We start from the raw sequence: 16037 nt of genomic DNA, 5'->3' as shown, positions 1-16037 counted from the left end.
TCTTTTATTGAGAGAGAGAGAGCACGCGCAGTCGCGCGCACAAGTGCCCTGCGGGGAGTGGTGGGGGCAGGTGGAGGGAGAGGGAGGGAGAAAACCCTGGAGGTCTGGCTATTGTCAAGCTAAGGTTGCTTTTAGTCTCTAGAAAAGCATTAACATTAAGGCAGTTGTGAACTCCTTGAGGATTGCCGCCGTACTCTGCCTGTCTCAAGTATTTGTCAATGGGCTGCAAGTTGTAAGGAAATTTAATTTTACCTACTTTTCTTTTGCCTTTGTTCTCCTCATCAAAGGGTTTAGCAAACTTTGTCTGTCAAGGGCCAGACAGTAAATATTTTAGGCTTTGCAAGCTGTGGGGTCTCTTTGACTCAGCTCTGCCATTGTAGCGCAGAAGCCGCCATTGACGATGCACAAATGAATGAGTATGGCTGGGCTCCAATCACACTTAATGATGGACTCTGAAATTTGATTTCTTAGAATTTTTCACATCGTGAGCATTATTCTTTTCATTTTTTTCAACCACTTAAAAATGTGAAAACAGTTCTTAGACCACACTCTACAAAAACAGACAGCTGGCAGGATTTGGCCAACAGGTATACAGACTCCTGATGCAGACAAAGATTTGGCAAATCTAATTAAGATATCTATTTAGAAAAAAGAAAAAAGCCCACAAAATTAGGATCAATGAAGGGGATATAGTCAGTAATATAAATTAATTTTTAAATTTTAAGCAAATATCTAATATAATTTTAGACTATTAAATTTGAAAGCATTAAATAGAAAACTTTGTAGAAAACATAAATTTCCTGCTGTTCTCCTCTCCTACAGGAGAACACTTAAAAAATCCAGTGATTGTGGAAGAAATTGAAAAAGATTATCAAAATATTTCCAGGGACACCAGGGTGGCTCGCTCAGTTAAGCGTCTGCCTTCGGCTCAGGTCATGATCCCAGGGTCCTGGGATGGACCCCAACATCAGGCTCCCTGCTCAGTGGGGAGTCTGCTTCTCCCTCTCCCTCTGTGGCTCCCCCTGCTTGTGCTCTCTCTGTCTCTCTCTCTAACAAATAAATAAACAAAATCTTAAAAATATATATTTCCATAAAAACAAGCCAGACCCACTCTTTTCCGTGTAAGTTCTTTAAAACTTTTAAGGACCATATTTAGCTACATTTTTAAAAAAGATTTTATGTATTCATTTGAGAGAGACAGAGACAGCACAAGCAGGAGAGGTAGAGGCAGAGGGAGAGGGAGAAGCAGACTCCCCACTGAGCTGGGAGCCCGATACCAGGGGCTCAATACCAGGACCCTGAGAAGACAACCAGAGCCGAAGGCAGATGCTTAACCATCTGAGCCATCCAGGCATCCCTAGCCACATTTTTTTTTTTTTTTGATAAAGCAAAGAAAAAATATCTTTCAAGGAACAGATCATTTTTATACAATATAAAGTGTTCCAGGGCATGGGGAAACCTGGAGTCCTTTCCCACTCACTTTGCAAAGCCAAGGATAAAAACTATAGATTAGTCTCACTTGTGAATATCCCTGTAGGAACCTTGAAAAAATCACTGCCATATCACATCCAGCAGTTTATTGAAGGAATGCTAAGAGATGACCAAGAAGGGCTTCATCCAGAAATGCAAGCATATGGTAACTTGGAGGGATACACAGGTTTGGGTAAATGCAGAGACAGGCCATATTCTGAGATGGAAAAACTGAAAACTAAAAATGGCAGTTCCCCCACATTCCCCCAACCACTGCAATGCAATTCCACACAAAATCACAATTGGATTTTTCTTGGAATTGGACACTGATTCTAAAGTTCATCTTGAATAAGTGGTGAAAATAGCCATTCTTGTAAAAGCGGTGAGAATAGCCTACTGAACCCTTTTCCTCAGAAGCCAAGGCTGGTGCCTGCCCACACCCTCCCTCTCCAAACTCATCCAGCATGACCAGGTGGCGCTCACCCTGGCTAAGATCATGCTCTCCTCAACGTCCCCGTGTAAATGTCCAACTCTTCCCGCCTGCTTGTTTGCAAAGGCCCTGGCCAATGTCAACACCGGGAGTCTCATCCCAGCAGCTGGGGCCACCACTGCTGCCCCTGGGGAGAAGGAGACAGAAGCCACAAAAGAATCAGAGGAGTGGGGCGCCTAGGTGGCTCAGTCGTTAAGCATCTGCCTTCAGCTCAGGTCATGATCCCGGGGTGCTGGGATCGAGCCCCGCATCGGGCTCCCTGCTCCGCGGGAAGCCTGCTTCTCCCTCTCCCACTCCCCCTGCTTGTGTTCCCTCTCTTGCTGTGTCTCTCTCTGTCAAATAAATAAATAAAATCTTTAAAAAAAAAATTGAATTAGAGGAGCCCAATGATGACGTTTGCTTTGGTCTTTTTGACTACATCTCTTCTGTAACCTATTCAAAAAAAGCTGAACTCTTAATAATAAAGTATTTTTTAAAGATTTTATTTAGTGAGAGAGAGAGCACGAGCGTGGGGCGGGGAGGAGAGGGAAAGGGAGGGAGAGAATCTCAAGTGGACTCGCACCTAGTCCTGGAGCTGAAGGCAGGGCCCCATCTCAGGACCCTGAGATCAGGACTGAGCCAAAAATCAAGTCGGCGGCCCAATAATAATAATAATAATAAATAGACGAGTACTGAAGGGGCTTGGTACTGTCAGATTTCATACCAGCATTAAGCTACAGTAATTAAAGACAGGATGGTACTGATATGAGAGCCTCCTAAAAGTATTAAATTCTCCAAATCATTAAAAAGTGAAACTGAAACAAACCATAAAATATCTAGGAAAAGATAAGTGAATACTTATATGGTCTTAGGGTGAGAGAAACTTTTTAAAGCATAGAATATCCAATTTAGGTAAATAAAAGATAGCAAGATTTAACCTAAAGACCAAATATTAAAAGCACTATAATACGTAAAGAGGATAGAGAATATGGGTGAAAGAGATCCTAGAAGGAATGAAAATATGGGACTGAGAGGCAACAGACCTGGGTTTCCACTCCACTGATTCTAACCACTAACTTTCCATATGAACTCAGATTACTTTTTGTGTGTCTCACTTAGCATACTTTTTTAAAAATTCCAGTGTTGAGGGCGCCTGGGTGGCTCAGTTGGTTAGGCGACTGCCTTCAGCTCAGGTCATGATCCTGGAGTCCTGGGATCGAGTCCCGCATCGGGCTGCCTGCTCGGCGGGGAGTCTGCTTCTCCCTCTGACCCAACGCCCTCTCATGCTCTCTCTCTCTCTCTCATTCTTTCTCTCAAATAAATAAATAAAATCTTTTAAAAAAAATTCCAGTGTTGTTAACAATGTTATATTAGTTTCAGGTGTACAATATAGTATTCAACAATTATATACATTACTCAGTGCTCATCACCACAAGTGTACCCTTAATCCCCACCACCTATTTCCCCCATCCCTCCACCTGCCTCCCCTCTGGTCACCATCAGTTTGTTCTCCATAGTTAAGAGTCTGTTTCTTGGCTTGTCTCTCATTTTCTCTTTTCTCATTTCTCTCTCTCTCTCTTTTTTTTTAAGATTTTACTTATTTATTTGAGAGAGAGAGCACAAGCAGAGAAAGGGGCAGAGGGAGAAGCAGGCTCCCCACTGAGCAGGGAGCCTGACCCGGAGCTCAATCCCAGGACCCTGGGATTATGACCTGAGCCAAAGGCAGACACTTAACCAACTGAGCCACCCAGGCACCCCGTGTTTTGTTTCTTAAATTCCACATATGAGTGAAATCACATGGTATTTATCTTTGTCTGACTGGCTTATTTCGCTTACCGTTATATTCTCTAGCTCCATCTGTGTTGTTAGAATGGCAAGATTTCATTCTTTTTTATGGCTGAATAATACTACGTTGTGTATACATACACCACATCTTCTTTATCCATTCATATATCAATGGACACTTCAGCTGTTTCCATAGTTTGGCTATTGTAAATAATGCTGCAGTGAACACAGGGGTGCATGTATCCCTTTGAATTAGTGTTTTCATATTCCTTCGGGGTAAATACCCAGTAGTGCAATTACTGGGTTATAGGATAGTTCTATTTTTAACTTTTTAAGGAACCTCCCAACTGTCTCCCACGGTGGCTGCACCAGTTTGCATTCCCACAAACAGTGCACGAGGGATTCTTTTTTTCCACGTACTCACCCCCATTATCGTTCCTTGAGTTTTTTATTGTAGCCATTCTGACAGGTATGAGGTTTTTTATTTGCATTTCCCTGATGATGAGTGATGTTGATCATCTTTTCATGTGTCCTTGGCCATCTGTATGTCTTTGAGGAAATGTCTGTTCCTCTGCCCATTTTTTAATTGGATTATTTGTTTTTTTGGGTGTTGAGTTGAATCAGTTCTTTATATATTTTGGATACTAACCTTTATCAGATATGTCATTTGCAGATACCTTCTCCCATTTAGAAGGTTGCCTTGTAGTTTTGTTGGTTATTTAGTTTGCTGTGCAAAAGCTTTATATTTTGGTGTAGTCCAATAGTCTATTTTTGCTTTTGTTTCCCTTGCCTCAGGAGACATATCTAGAAAAATGTTGTTACCACCAATGTCAGAGAAATTTCACTCAGTATTCTCATATGGATAATGAGAGGACTGAGTGAACCTCCAGGCTTCTGGGGAAGATTGTTTACAAAGATGATCCCAACAGTTTCACCCACCCCTGTATGTTTGCCCTTTTGCAACTTGACATTGCTTTTTCTCCAATCAAGAGGTAGAGTCTGTTTCCTCTGTCCTTGAATCTGGGCCAGCCCTGTAACTTACTTTGACCCATGGAATGCAGTAGAAGTGACCTTATGTGACTTTTGAGTCTAAGCTTTAAGAGGCCTTGTGGCTTCTGTGTCATTTTCTTGGAATGATGGTGTATAGCCATATGAGCAAGTCCTAGGTTAGCCTTTTTTTTTTTTAAGTCTAGTCTTTTTTTTTTTTTAAAGATTTTATTTATTTATTTATTTGAGAGAAAGAGAATGAGAGACAGAGAGCACAAGAGGGAAGAGGGTCAGAGGGAGAAGCAGACTCCCTGCTGAGCAGGGAGCCCGATATGGGACTTGATCCCGGGACTCCAGGATCATGACCTGAGCTGAAGGCAGTCACTTAACCAACTGAGCCACCCAGGCGTCCCTAAGTCTAGTCTTCTTGAGGGTAAAAGACCATATGCTAGATGAATGCAATCATATGAATAGCCCCGGGTAAGACCAGCGGAAAACATGTGTAGTTGAACTCTGGGCAAAGTGGCTGGCACAGAGCACTGTAAGCAAATGAAATAGTTGCTTTTGTTTGCTTGTTTGTTTTTAAAGATGTATTTAAAATAAGGAGGGTGCTCCTGCAAGTGGAGGGAAGGGGCAGAGGGAAAGAAAGAATCACAAGCAGACTCCCCCAATACTCAGGGCTCAGTCTCACACCCAGATCATGACCTGAGCCAAAATCAAGAGTCGGACACTTAACAAACCAAGCCACCCAGGCACCCAAAATAGTTGTTATTTTAAAAGCAAACCACCCCCAGAGGGGGGGGGAAAAAACCCATAAGCTAAGATGTAAATGACAAAATGAGAGAACATTTCTAGCAACTAGGCAACTCTTAAAAGTCAGTCTTTAAACATATGCATAGTGGTGAAAATGTAAAACTAGATTGTGATAATGGTTACACAACTTATATGATTTTCCTAAAGAAAATCATTGAATTAGTACACTTAAAATAGGTGAATTTTATGGTAGATAAATTATATCTTTAAAAAAAGCTGTTTAAAAAGGTACGTGAGGAAGCCCTTTATCAAAGCAGTAGTAAACATGATCATGTTTAAGCCCTCTTGTAATTAAAACAAGGTACCATTCTTTACCTATTAGATTGGCACCATTCTTTCCCTATTAGATTGGCAGCGTTGCTTTTTTGGCTATTTTCTTTAACTATAATATGCATTTTAGGTTAGAGTATAAAGAAATGGCCATGGTGTGTTAAGTGAAAAGAATTAACTTACAAATTACTGTGTGCATCACATGAGAATTTCATGCATAAGGCTAGAAAGAGGCCCGCAAGAAAATGCCCCAAACTGTTCTACCTGGCTGATAGGCTTACAGATGACTTATTTTCTCTATAATTTTCACTTCATAATTTTTTTTCTGACTACCATGTATTCCTCTTGTAATTTTAATTCATTTTCTAAATAATAAAAATAATTCGAATGATAGGAACTTTTTTTATACGAACATTTTTAATTTTTTTTAAAGATTCATTTATTTATTTGAGAGAGAGCACACGAGTGCCCATGAGCTGGGGGAGGGGCACAGGTAGAGAAACTCAAGCAGACTCTGTGTGGGGCCAAGGCAGGGCTTGATCGATCACCATGACCCCAAATCATGACCTGAGCCAAAATCTGGAGTTGGGAGCCCAGCTGACTGAGCCACCCGGGAGCCCCTATAAGAACCTTTTTAAGGCACTTGATACATACTGCAAAATTGCTCTCCAGGAAAGTTGCACCAGTTACACGCCTACCAGCAATGTTCACTTACAATTTTTGAGTCCAATCTGATTTTGTTTTAGTCTGCTCATATTTCTAATCATGTTATATCCCTTTTCATTATTTCCTTGGGGTTCCAATACTTCCCGTTAGTATTCTTACGGACCCTCATTAGCAGCACAGAAGGATTCAAGCATTAACTAGGATAGACTTTGACCGAAACCTGTAAAAATGTATGTTATTATCTTTGCATGAATCCTATTTAATCAGGGGCGCCTGGGTGGCTCAGATGGTTAAGTGTCTGCCTTTGGCTCAGATCATGATCCCAGGATCCTGGGATCAAGCCCCGCATCAGGCTACCTGCTTGGCGGGGAGCCTGCTTCTCCCTTTCCCTCTAATGTTCCCCCTGCTTGTGCTCTCTCGCTCTCTCTGTCAAATAAATAAATAAAATCTTTAAAAAAAAAAATCCTATTTCGGGGCACCTGGGTGGCTCAGTCATTAAGCATCTGCCTTCGGCTCAGGTCATGATCCCAGGATCCTGGGATCGAGCCCTGCATCGGGCTCCCTGCTCCGCAGGAAGCCTGCTTCTCCCTCTCCCTCTCCCCCTGCTTGTGTTCCCTCTCTCGCTGTCTCTCTCTCTGTCAAATAAATAAATAAAAATCTTTATTAAAAAAAATCCTATTTAATTAAAGTTCCTCAGGGACCTTTCTTTGGTACTAATCTTAGGGCACAGAACTGGCCATTGATGATACTCTAGACCTCGGTCAGTGTGGTTCTATCTCAGAGGGAACGGCAGATTTGAGATGTATCTGGAATCATTACAAGGTTTAATGAGGTTCCATGTAGGTTCAGGTTAATTCACTGCCCTTTGCTTTCACTCTTCAACAACCAAGGAATCTGCCTTCAGTTTGTGTCCTTATTTGTGTGATATACACACAAATTTCTTGTGTTATAAAATATCTACCAGAGGGCGCCTGGGTGGCTCAGTCGGTTAAGCGTCTGCCTTCGGCTCAGGTCATGGCCCCGGGGTCCTGGGATCGAGTCCCGCATTGGGCTCCCTGCTCTGTGGGGAGCCTGCTTCTTCCTCTCCTCCCCACTTGTGCTCTCTCACTATCTCTGTCTCTCTCTCTCAAATAAATAAAATCGAAAAAAAAAATTAAAATAAAATAAAATAAAATATCTACCAGAGGGGCGCCTGGGTGGCTCAGTTGTTAAGCGTCTGCCTTTGGCTCAGGTCATGATCCCAGGGTCCTGGGATCAAGCCCCACATCGGTCTCCCTGCTCCTCGGGAAGCCTGCTTCTCCCTCTCCCCCTGCTTGTGTTACTGCTCTCGCTGTGTCTCTGTCAAAGTAAATAAATAAAATCTTAAAAAAAAAAAAAATAGGGCACCTGGGTGGCTCAGTCGTTAAGCATCTGCTTTCGGCTCAGGTCATGATCCCAGGGTTCTGGGATCCAGCCCCGCACTGGGCTCCTGCTCAGCAGGAAGCCTGCTTCTCCCTCTCCCACTCCACCTGCTTGTGTTCCCTCTCTTGCTGTCTCTCTCTGTCAAATAAATAAATAAAATCTTTAAAAAATAAAAAATATATATATATACATATACATACCAGAATAGATATATTCTGGAAGTATTGTGAATGAATCTTTTTCTTCTGTACTTGAATCCCATTTTATTTTCTTTTTTTTAACGTTTATTTATTTATTAGAGAAAGAGAGCACATGAGGGGAGAGGTAGAGGGGGAGGGAGAGCCGACTCCACTGAGCACGGAACCCAACACAGGGCCCAATCTCACAACCCCAAGATCATGACCTGAGCTGAAATCAAGAGTCAGACATTTAACAGACTGGGACCCCCTGGTGCCCCTCGAATCCATTGTAAATGCACTAGGGGCTGTTACCAAGGTACACTTTTAGTAAAATAAAGCATCACTCCCTCTTTGTTTTTATTTTATACACAAAATGTCACATTAAATTTGGTTGATAAGTTTCATATATATTCTCACTTTCCATTATCTCTGCTAACAGATGACTAATGCAAAATATTGAATAATTTTTTTTAAGTCAATACTTAATTTTTAGAAATAATTAGAGATTCAACTCTGACATAAATACTCACCCCACTCAGTTCCTGGGCCTACTTATGTTAGAGAATAATCTATAAATAATTCACAAAGCTGGCATTACTCACTGTATTGTGATAATTTTTCTGGGAAAATTTTAGCAACTGTTCTAATATAGCTTGCCAGTTATCAGTAGTTGGGAATGCAGGTCAGCTTTTAATTAAGCAGAGGCCGATTATTCAGACTACAAACAGGTCGTGTCCTGTACCGATTCTTCCTGCTGCCTGCCTTTTAGCATTTTCCCTGCTCATTAGCACATACTCCAGAAGGCAGGCATTGGACAGGGGAAACGGAGGAGAAACCAAAACCTGCTAAATACTTACGAGAAGCTCTGATGAAAGGTTTCAATACAATTTGTAGGACTGTTAACTGAAATTGAGTCATTTGGATTCCCTGTGAATTTCATTTACTTACTCTATTCTTGTCCTCCATAGCAACAGATAATCGAATTGTCTGCAGAGAGACATTATTCCTATATTTAATGTTTTCCTTTCTAGAACATTTCCACATGGTGGTTCATGATATTTTCTTTATTCATTACATTTGTCCCTAGACTGCTTCATTTCTTCGGTGATTGGTGGGTTGAGATTCGTGATGGTTTTTCAGTTTTCCAGAAAACTGAAAGTTTCCTTCTGAAGTACGAGTATCTTTCATATTTCAGCCAGTGTGGTTGAAAATACAATTTCCTCGTGCTTCCGCCAATTGAACACAATTTAAGCCATTCTGGATGCCCAGGGTTATCTAGTGCATGCATCTTCCTGAGCTATGTATGGCTATTACAAAACCCACATAGATATGCCATCGGTCTAGAAACCTCTGGTTGAGGGAGACGTTACAGTGTAAAGCTTGAGTGGTACTAGGGTTTTTGTTTGCCCTAAGGCTCTTATTATATAACTTTTCTTCCTCCTTCTCCTGTCACCCTGTCTCTTTTGCCATTGTCAGAGAACCTGCTTCTTATTAGTTCTCGGTTTCTCAACTGCTGTGGGCTGAGAAACTGAATAACCAAGCCAGTTAAAACTGTGGCTAAAATAAGAGCAAATAGGACTGCATGAGAGGATAAAGAACTCCTCATCTATGAATATAAGTGTAGGAGCCTTGGTGCAGAAATAGCCTCACTGCTTAGAGGCCTTTTCCTTCCTTCCTAATTTTCAATCATGTAGTTAAATTGCTGGTTAATTGTGTTTCAAAGAAGAGATTGTTTGGGGGACATGAGACTGTCTTGAATAGAGCTTTTCCAAAGAGGTTTTTGTTTTTGGGTTTTTTCCCCAAAGATTTTATTTATTTTTTTATTTTTAAAGATTTTATTTATTTATTTGACAGCGAGAGAGGGAACACAAGCAGGGGAATGGGAGAGGGAGAAGCAGGCTGCTCGCCGAGCAGAGAGCCCAATGTGGGGCTCGATCCTAGGACCCTGGGATCCAGACCCAAGCCAAAGTTAGATGCTTAACGACTGAACCACCCAGGCGCCCCGATTTATTTATTTATTTATTTATTTATTTATTTATTTATTTATTTAAAGATTTTATTTATTTGACAGAGACAACAGCGAGAGAGGGAACACAAGCAGGGGGAGTGGGAGAGGGAGAAGCAGGCTTCCCGCGGAGCAGGGAGCCCGATGCGGGGCTCGATTCCAGGACCCTGGGATCATGACCCGAGCCGAAGGCGGACGCTTAACCGACTGAGCCACCCAGGCGTCCCTATTTATTATTTTTGAGAGAGAGAGACAGAGAGAGCATGAACAGGGGAGGGGCAGAGGGTGAGGGAGAAATAGACTCCCTGCTGAGCAAGGAGCCTGATGCAGGCTCCCAGGACCCTGGGATCATGACCTGAGCCAAAGGCAGGCGCTTAACCGACTGAGCCCCCCAGGTACCCCCAGAGAGGTTTTTTTTCAATGACAACTACTGCTGGCTGATTTCCCACAAAGTTGGGACGGCAAAACTAAACAGGTGAGCTTAAGGAATATGATTTTTAAAAATATATTATAAACCTGTTTAGTTTGGGAGAATAATTAGGTTATTTGTTCTATTAACTAACCAAAAACCAGTTAAACAAAAGCAGCTTCAACTATAGAAGCCTTTGGGAAATAACCTCAGCAGGTACTCTGGGTTCTGTGCCCTGGTGAACATTATGAAACTGTCTATCTAGAAGGTTTCCGACTGATAGTTCCTTTATTATTTTTTTTTAATAAATTCTAACCTTTGGATTTTTTTCTGGTATTGAGACACAATGGTTAGGTTCCAGGATTCCGGTGGACTTTTCATGTGTTCATTTGCTTTGCTTCCTGGGGATGAGAGTTTGCTGTGAGTCATTTTCCATCTGATGTATATTGGATCCGGCTGTGGAGCTATGACTCAGATGGGTTTCAGGCCCAGTTGCCCAGCTCATCTTCTGAGGAATGGATGGTGAGGCCAAGATTAATGTCCTGACACATTTTTCCTTTCTCCTCCAGCACTTTCAGGATCTAAAGAGAACAGCGTTAGCAACAGCAGACAGGTCCGCCTTGCCACAGGCATCTTCCCTGTTGTCAGCCTCCTGAACCATTCCTGCAGCCCCAACACCAGCGTGTCCTTCATTAGCACAGTCGCCACCATCCGGGCATCAGAGAAGATTGGAAAAGGGCAAGAGATTCTCCATTGCTATGGTGAGCCCTCCCTCCTCATCACTGGCCACGCTTCTCTGGCAGGAAAGGACAGGGCGAATGAGAACGAGCAAACCCCCGGGACAGGTGAAGGCAGTGCATACTTAAGCCAAAAAAAAGGACCTTCTGGCCTCCTCCCTTGGCCTTGTTTGTGTCTAAACTATCATGTATCTCCCTGCTTAATCCCATAAACTTCCTTTTCCAAAAAATGGGCTAAGAATAACTTTGAGGGTTTTTTTTTTCCTTGCAACTTGGAAGCTTATTTCTGTATCTAGCGCCACAAATGTTTGAGTAAAGGGTACTTGTAAAATGATGGAGAACCACCTCTGCTAAGCTAAAGTTTTGCAAGTAGTGCCCAACTCTCTGTTGCCGTAAACATTGGCCAGGCGTGGTCTCTCTGCAGGGCCTCACCGCAGCAGGATGGCTGTTGCCGAGAGGCAGCAGAAGCTCAGGTCTCAGTACTTCTTTGACTGCGGCTGCCCGGCCTGTCAGAAGGAGAAGCACCAGGCTGCTGTCGGGCCCCGGTGGGAGGCATTCTGTTGTGACCGGTGCGGAGCGCCCCTGCAGGTGAAGCTCTCTTCTTCCTTCTCTTCTCCACTTTTGCTGGAGGTCAGTCATTCAGCCCAGAGGCCATAAATCTTCAGGAGAGGCTGAGAGCCACAGTGTCTTCCCCGTCAGCCCATCTTGCCCACACACTGGTCACCCCTCCACGGGAATTCCCCCAGGAAAGGCTGGGTCTAGTCATTGGTCTCTTGGCAAATAACAGAAAATCCCCCCCTAAACTGGTCTGAGGGAAAAGGGGGAAAAAAGACTTGAGAATTTATTTGCTCAAGTAAATCACTGAAAGGTCCCAGTGCGGGGTTATTTCAGCCAACCGCTCGATCCAGGGGCTCAGATAATGTCACCAAGGCCCAGTTTGTCTCTACCTGCCCTCAGCTCCACTTTCTCAGTCAGTGCAGTCCCAGCCAGACTTCCCTCTAGTTGGGGCAGGACAGCCACCTGCAGCCCCAGCCTCACAGCCTCTGCTCCAGGGGGGTAAAGGCACGCGCTCCCCGACAGCAGTTTGGGCAAAAATTTTACTGCATTTCATTGACCTGATGATACCCGTGGCTGGTGGCAAATCAGACTCATAGTTTTCCTCCAGCCGTTTGGCCCCTAGGAATGGGTCAGATGCGAGCCACACACCCACCCCCTCAGCCACCAGGCACTGACTCTGGGAAGGTAGGAGAGGATCCTCGGGAGAAATCATGTTGCCGTTGCCAAATAAGGGTCTAGATACTGGCATTTAAAAAAAACAGCACATGGGGCACCTGGGTGGTGCAATCAGTTGAGCATCTGACTCTTGATTTCAGCTCGGGTCATCATCTTAGGGTCATGGGATCAAGCCCCACACTGGGCTCCGTGCTGGGCATGGAACCTGCCTAAGATTCTCTCTCTCCTTCTCCCCTTGCCCCTCCCCCCCAAAAAAATTAAAAATAAATAAGTGATAAATAAAAAATAAAAAACAGAAGTCCACCTCAGATTTTCTCCTCTACCAGAGGATACAGTATTCTTTAGGGAACCGTAAGTGTAATGTAGAGCTGGTGTAATGTAGAGCTAGCTGGTCGTGTTGTAAAGCTGAAGTTACAAACCCAAGGTCAAATATAGGGAGGCCTCACCTAGCATCTCTTCCTGTTGGTTTTCTTACGGTTTTGCTTTTTTTTTTTTTTTAAGATTTATTTATTTTTTAAATATTTTATTTATTTGTCAGAGAGCATGCGCACAAGCAGGGGGAGCGGCAGGCAGAAGGAGAGGCAGACTCCCTGCTGAGCAAGGACCTGATTTCAGAACTTGATCCCAGGACCCTTGGACCATGACCTGATCCGAAGGCAGACACTTAACTGACTGAGCCACCCAGGCGCCCCTATTTATTTATTTGAGAGAGAGAGAGAGCACAAGTGGGAGGGCCAGAGCAGAGGGAGAGAGCATCTCCAGCAAACTCCCCACTGAGCATGGAGCCCGATGCAGGGCTTGATCCCACGACCCTGCGATCAGGACCTGAGCGCAAACCGAGTGTTGGACGCTTAACCGACCGAGCCACCCAGGTGCCCCTGGCTTTTGCTTTGGAAGTATAGTTGACACACAATGTCACATTAATTTCAGGTGCATAACAGAGTGATTTAACAACTCTATACTAACGACTTCTTCATAACCACTGTCTGTCATCCAAAGTTCTGGATCCAGAGACACAGGAGAGGGGTATAGAGACGGAAAGAAACTGTGACCCGTACCGGTTTAATTTTGGTTGCAAAAATTAAATCTCAGGGAGGGACCGCCTACTGCTTTCATTAGAGTTGCTGCTGTCAAACTCAATCGAGTCAGGCTTTGGTCATGGTGTATTATTAGGGGCGTCCCTTTGCCCCACAGGGTTGGAAGCTGCAGAGCGACCCTATAATGTAAAACACATGCCGTGTTGCTAACCAACTGTGGTACAGGAATAAAGACAAAACTGACTTTCACAGGGAGGTGACATTCTGAGCTGTGGCAGCACATCCTGTACGGAACCAGTCCGCAGGGATCACCTCATCCCCCGATTACAGGACCTTCGGCAGCAGGTTGGGCAGGCCCGGAAGCTTTTCGGAAGTGGTCAGCTAGGTGAGACTGGCTCCCTGCTTTGGTCCTCCAGTCCCTCCCTTTTTATTTATTCTGGGCTCACCTTGGACTCGAGGCTACTCAGTGATGATTGAAGAATTACATTTAATTATCCCCATGCCAGCCACAAGATGGCTACGCAGGCCGATGAGACTGAGCCCTAACCGGCTGAGTTTGTGTGGTGTCCTTGAAAAGGGCCAGATGATTTAAGCTGTTGTTCTCCTGGGCGTCAGGGAGCTAAGTTAAAGTACCCCAGGATGACTAAAGGGTTATCTCTGACATCCATGATCTTTGTGCAGATCCAGAAGTTCGGTGTCATTTATTTTAATTCCAGGGCCTAATGACCTGATTTCCTAGAGAGATTGCTCTGCTCTCCTCAGAGCCTCATCTCTTCTAGAGAGCAGTGGAACAAGTGCCCGGTGGATAGAAGTATCCTGCTGTTTTCAGAGAGACTTGTGGAACTCCACATTTTCCTCACAAATTCTGCCTTAGAACTTGATGTCGTAGGAATTTATTTACCCGACTTTGTAAAAGTTGACCTTTAACTTAGATTTCTGAGTCAAGAGAAATGATGATTGTAAGCGGAATCTAGGCCACTTGAAGTTGGAAACCCAGCGTCAATGTGGGGAGGCCTCACCTCACACCTCTTCTGCTGAAAGAGAAACTGTGAGGGAACAACAGCTTTATAGGAACAAACATTATAGGTCACAACAAGGAGACAAAGTGGGGTTTCCGCAATCAGCCCAGGCAATATGGAACTTAACAGCTGGGTTCTCATTTCTAGGCCTGGGTTTGTGTAGTAATGAGGCCACCTTCCTTTGCATTGATAGAGCGAGCCATTCAGCTGTTGTTGGGGTGCCGGCATGATGCTGAGAGCTTCCTGTCAGCAGAACACAGCATGGTAGGAGAAATGGAGGATGCCCTGGCCCAGGCCTACGCTGCCTTAGGTAAGGCACATGTCTTCATCTTCTGCTCCGAGGACCACGTTTGCCTTGTGCTTTTGGTCACGAGCCCAGCCTCATCTGGTTGGTCTCCTCCCAGTCTTTCAGCTGAAGCTATTCTCACCTTCCACTGAGCTTTCCTCACCCTGAAAACACTCACCCAAAACAGTTGACTGTGGTTCTTTTCTGGAACCAGATTTCTCTTTCTTTACAGGGGACTGGCAAAAGTCAGCTACCCATCTCCAGAAGAGTCTACGAGTGGTTGAGGTTCAGCATGGGCCATCCAGTGTTGAAATGGGCCATGAGCTCTTCAAACTGGCCCAACTCTTTTTCAACGGGTAAGTCTTTCTCTGGTTTCCTAACGCCCTCTAGGCCACACACTGTCTTTTATTAGGCTCTTCTGGCGTTACTTTTCTCCTATGGTGCTTTTAAGCATGTGGAAACTTCCTTTATTTCTCCTTGGGGAAAGATCCTTTCCTTCTGTTTTGCTGACAAACTTGAAGCTTTAGAATTTCCCCCTGAGTGATATGGGGAAAGCTCTTAGCCCTGAAGGGACGTTCCGAGGGGAAAGTTGCCGGGTCGCCCCACCACCCGCATCCCGGCAGCTCTCCTCAGTCCTGTGCTTCCTCACGCCTCCCTCACCGCCCTCTTTCTCAGCACCTTCAACTCCAGGGGCTCTTCCTTCCCCCATCCTGTTCCTTTTAAAGCAGTTGTTTTCAACCAGGAGTAATTTTGCCCCCAGGGGATATTTGGCAATGTCTGGAGACATTTTTGGTTGTCATGATTCAGGGTAGAGGCCCCGATGCTAGTAAACATCCTGCAATGCACAGGACAGCCCCCCACAGCTCAAAATTATCCAGCCCAAAATAGCAATAGTGTCAAGGCAGAGAGACCCTGCTTTGTAGGTTTAACGGGAGGAACAGTAGGTGTTGATGTCATTGGGAGGCCCTATTTCTAGATGGAATACTTCCTTCCAGCCTTGATAAAGCTGCCATTGGTGCACTTTGGGGTGAGGCAATGTTTGAAGCTGGATCCTAAGATGATGAATGGTTTGTGGACCTGATACCCAAGACATAGAGGCCGCCCATTTGGTCAAGAGAACAGGGCTGCAGAGTCAGGTCTGGGGTGGACTTGGTTACCTGCAGGTGAAGACTCCTGAGGAAACCATGGGATAAATCCCAGATTGAACACCTTGAGATTTGCCTATTTCTCAGGACCTTAGAATCTTTCTGCTTTTTCTCATAACTTTGTTT

The 16037-nt window shown here is 44.3% G+C and overlaps 1 protein-coding gene across 2 annotated transcripts in view; it reads left to right on the top strand.

The window, feature by feature from the left end:
• The window catches only part of SMYD4 (SET and MYND domain containing 4), a 51625-nt gene that overhangs the window by 33534 nt on the left and 2054 nt on the right, over positions 1-16037 (top strand). For both annotated transcript variants that reach the window (XM_028109200.2, XM_028109201.2), the window contains exons 6-10: positions 11024-11215; positions 11616-11779; positions 13714-13846; positions 14674-14790; positions 14999-15122. In XM_028109200.2, coding sequence (XP_027965001.1) covers positions 11024-11215; positions 11616-11779; positions 13714-13846; positions 14674-14790; positions 14999-15122 — 730 coding nt within the window. The remainder of the gene's footprint in view (positions 1-11023; positions 11216-11615; positions 11780-13713; positions 13847-14673; positions 14791-14998; positions 15123-16037) is intronic.

The sequence above is a fragment of the Eumetopias jubatus genome, unplaced genomic scaffold (assembly GCF_037043125.1).
Source record: "Eumetopias jubatus isolate StellerSeaLion01/CBP00866 unplaced genomic scaffold, mEumJub1_p1.0 scaffold_10, whole genome shotgun sequence".
NCBI classification, from domain to species: Eukaryota; Metazoa; Chordata; class Mammalia; order Carnivora; family Otariidae; genus Eumetopias; species Eumetopias jubatus.
Note: the sequence above shows the minus strand (reverse complement) of the source record. Positions and strands in the feature narration are given on the sequence as shown.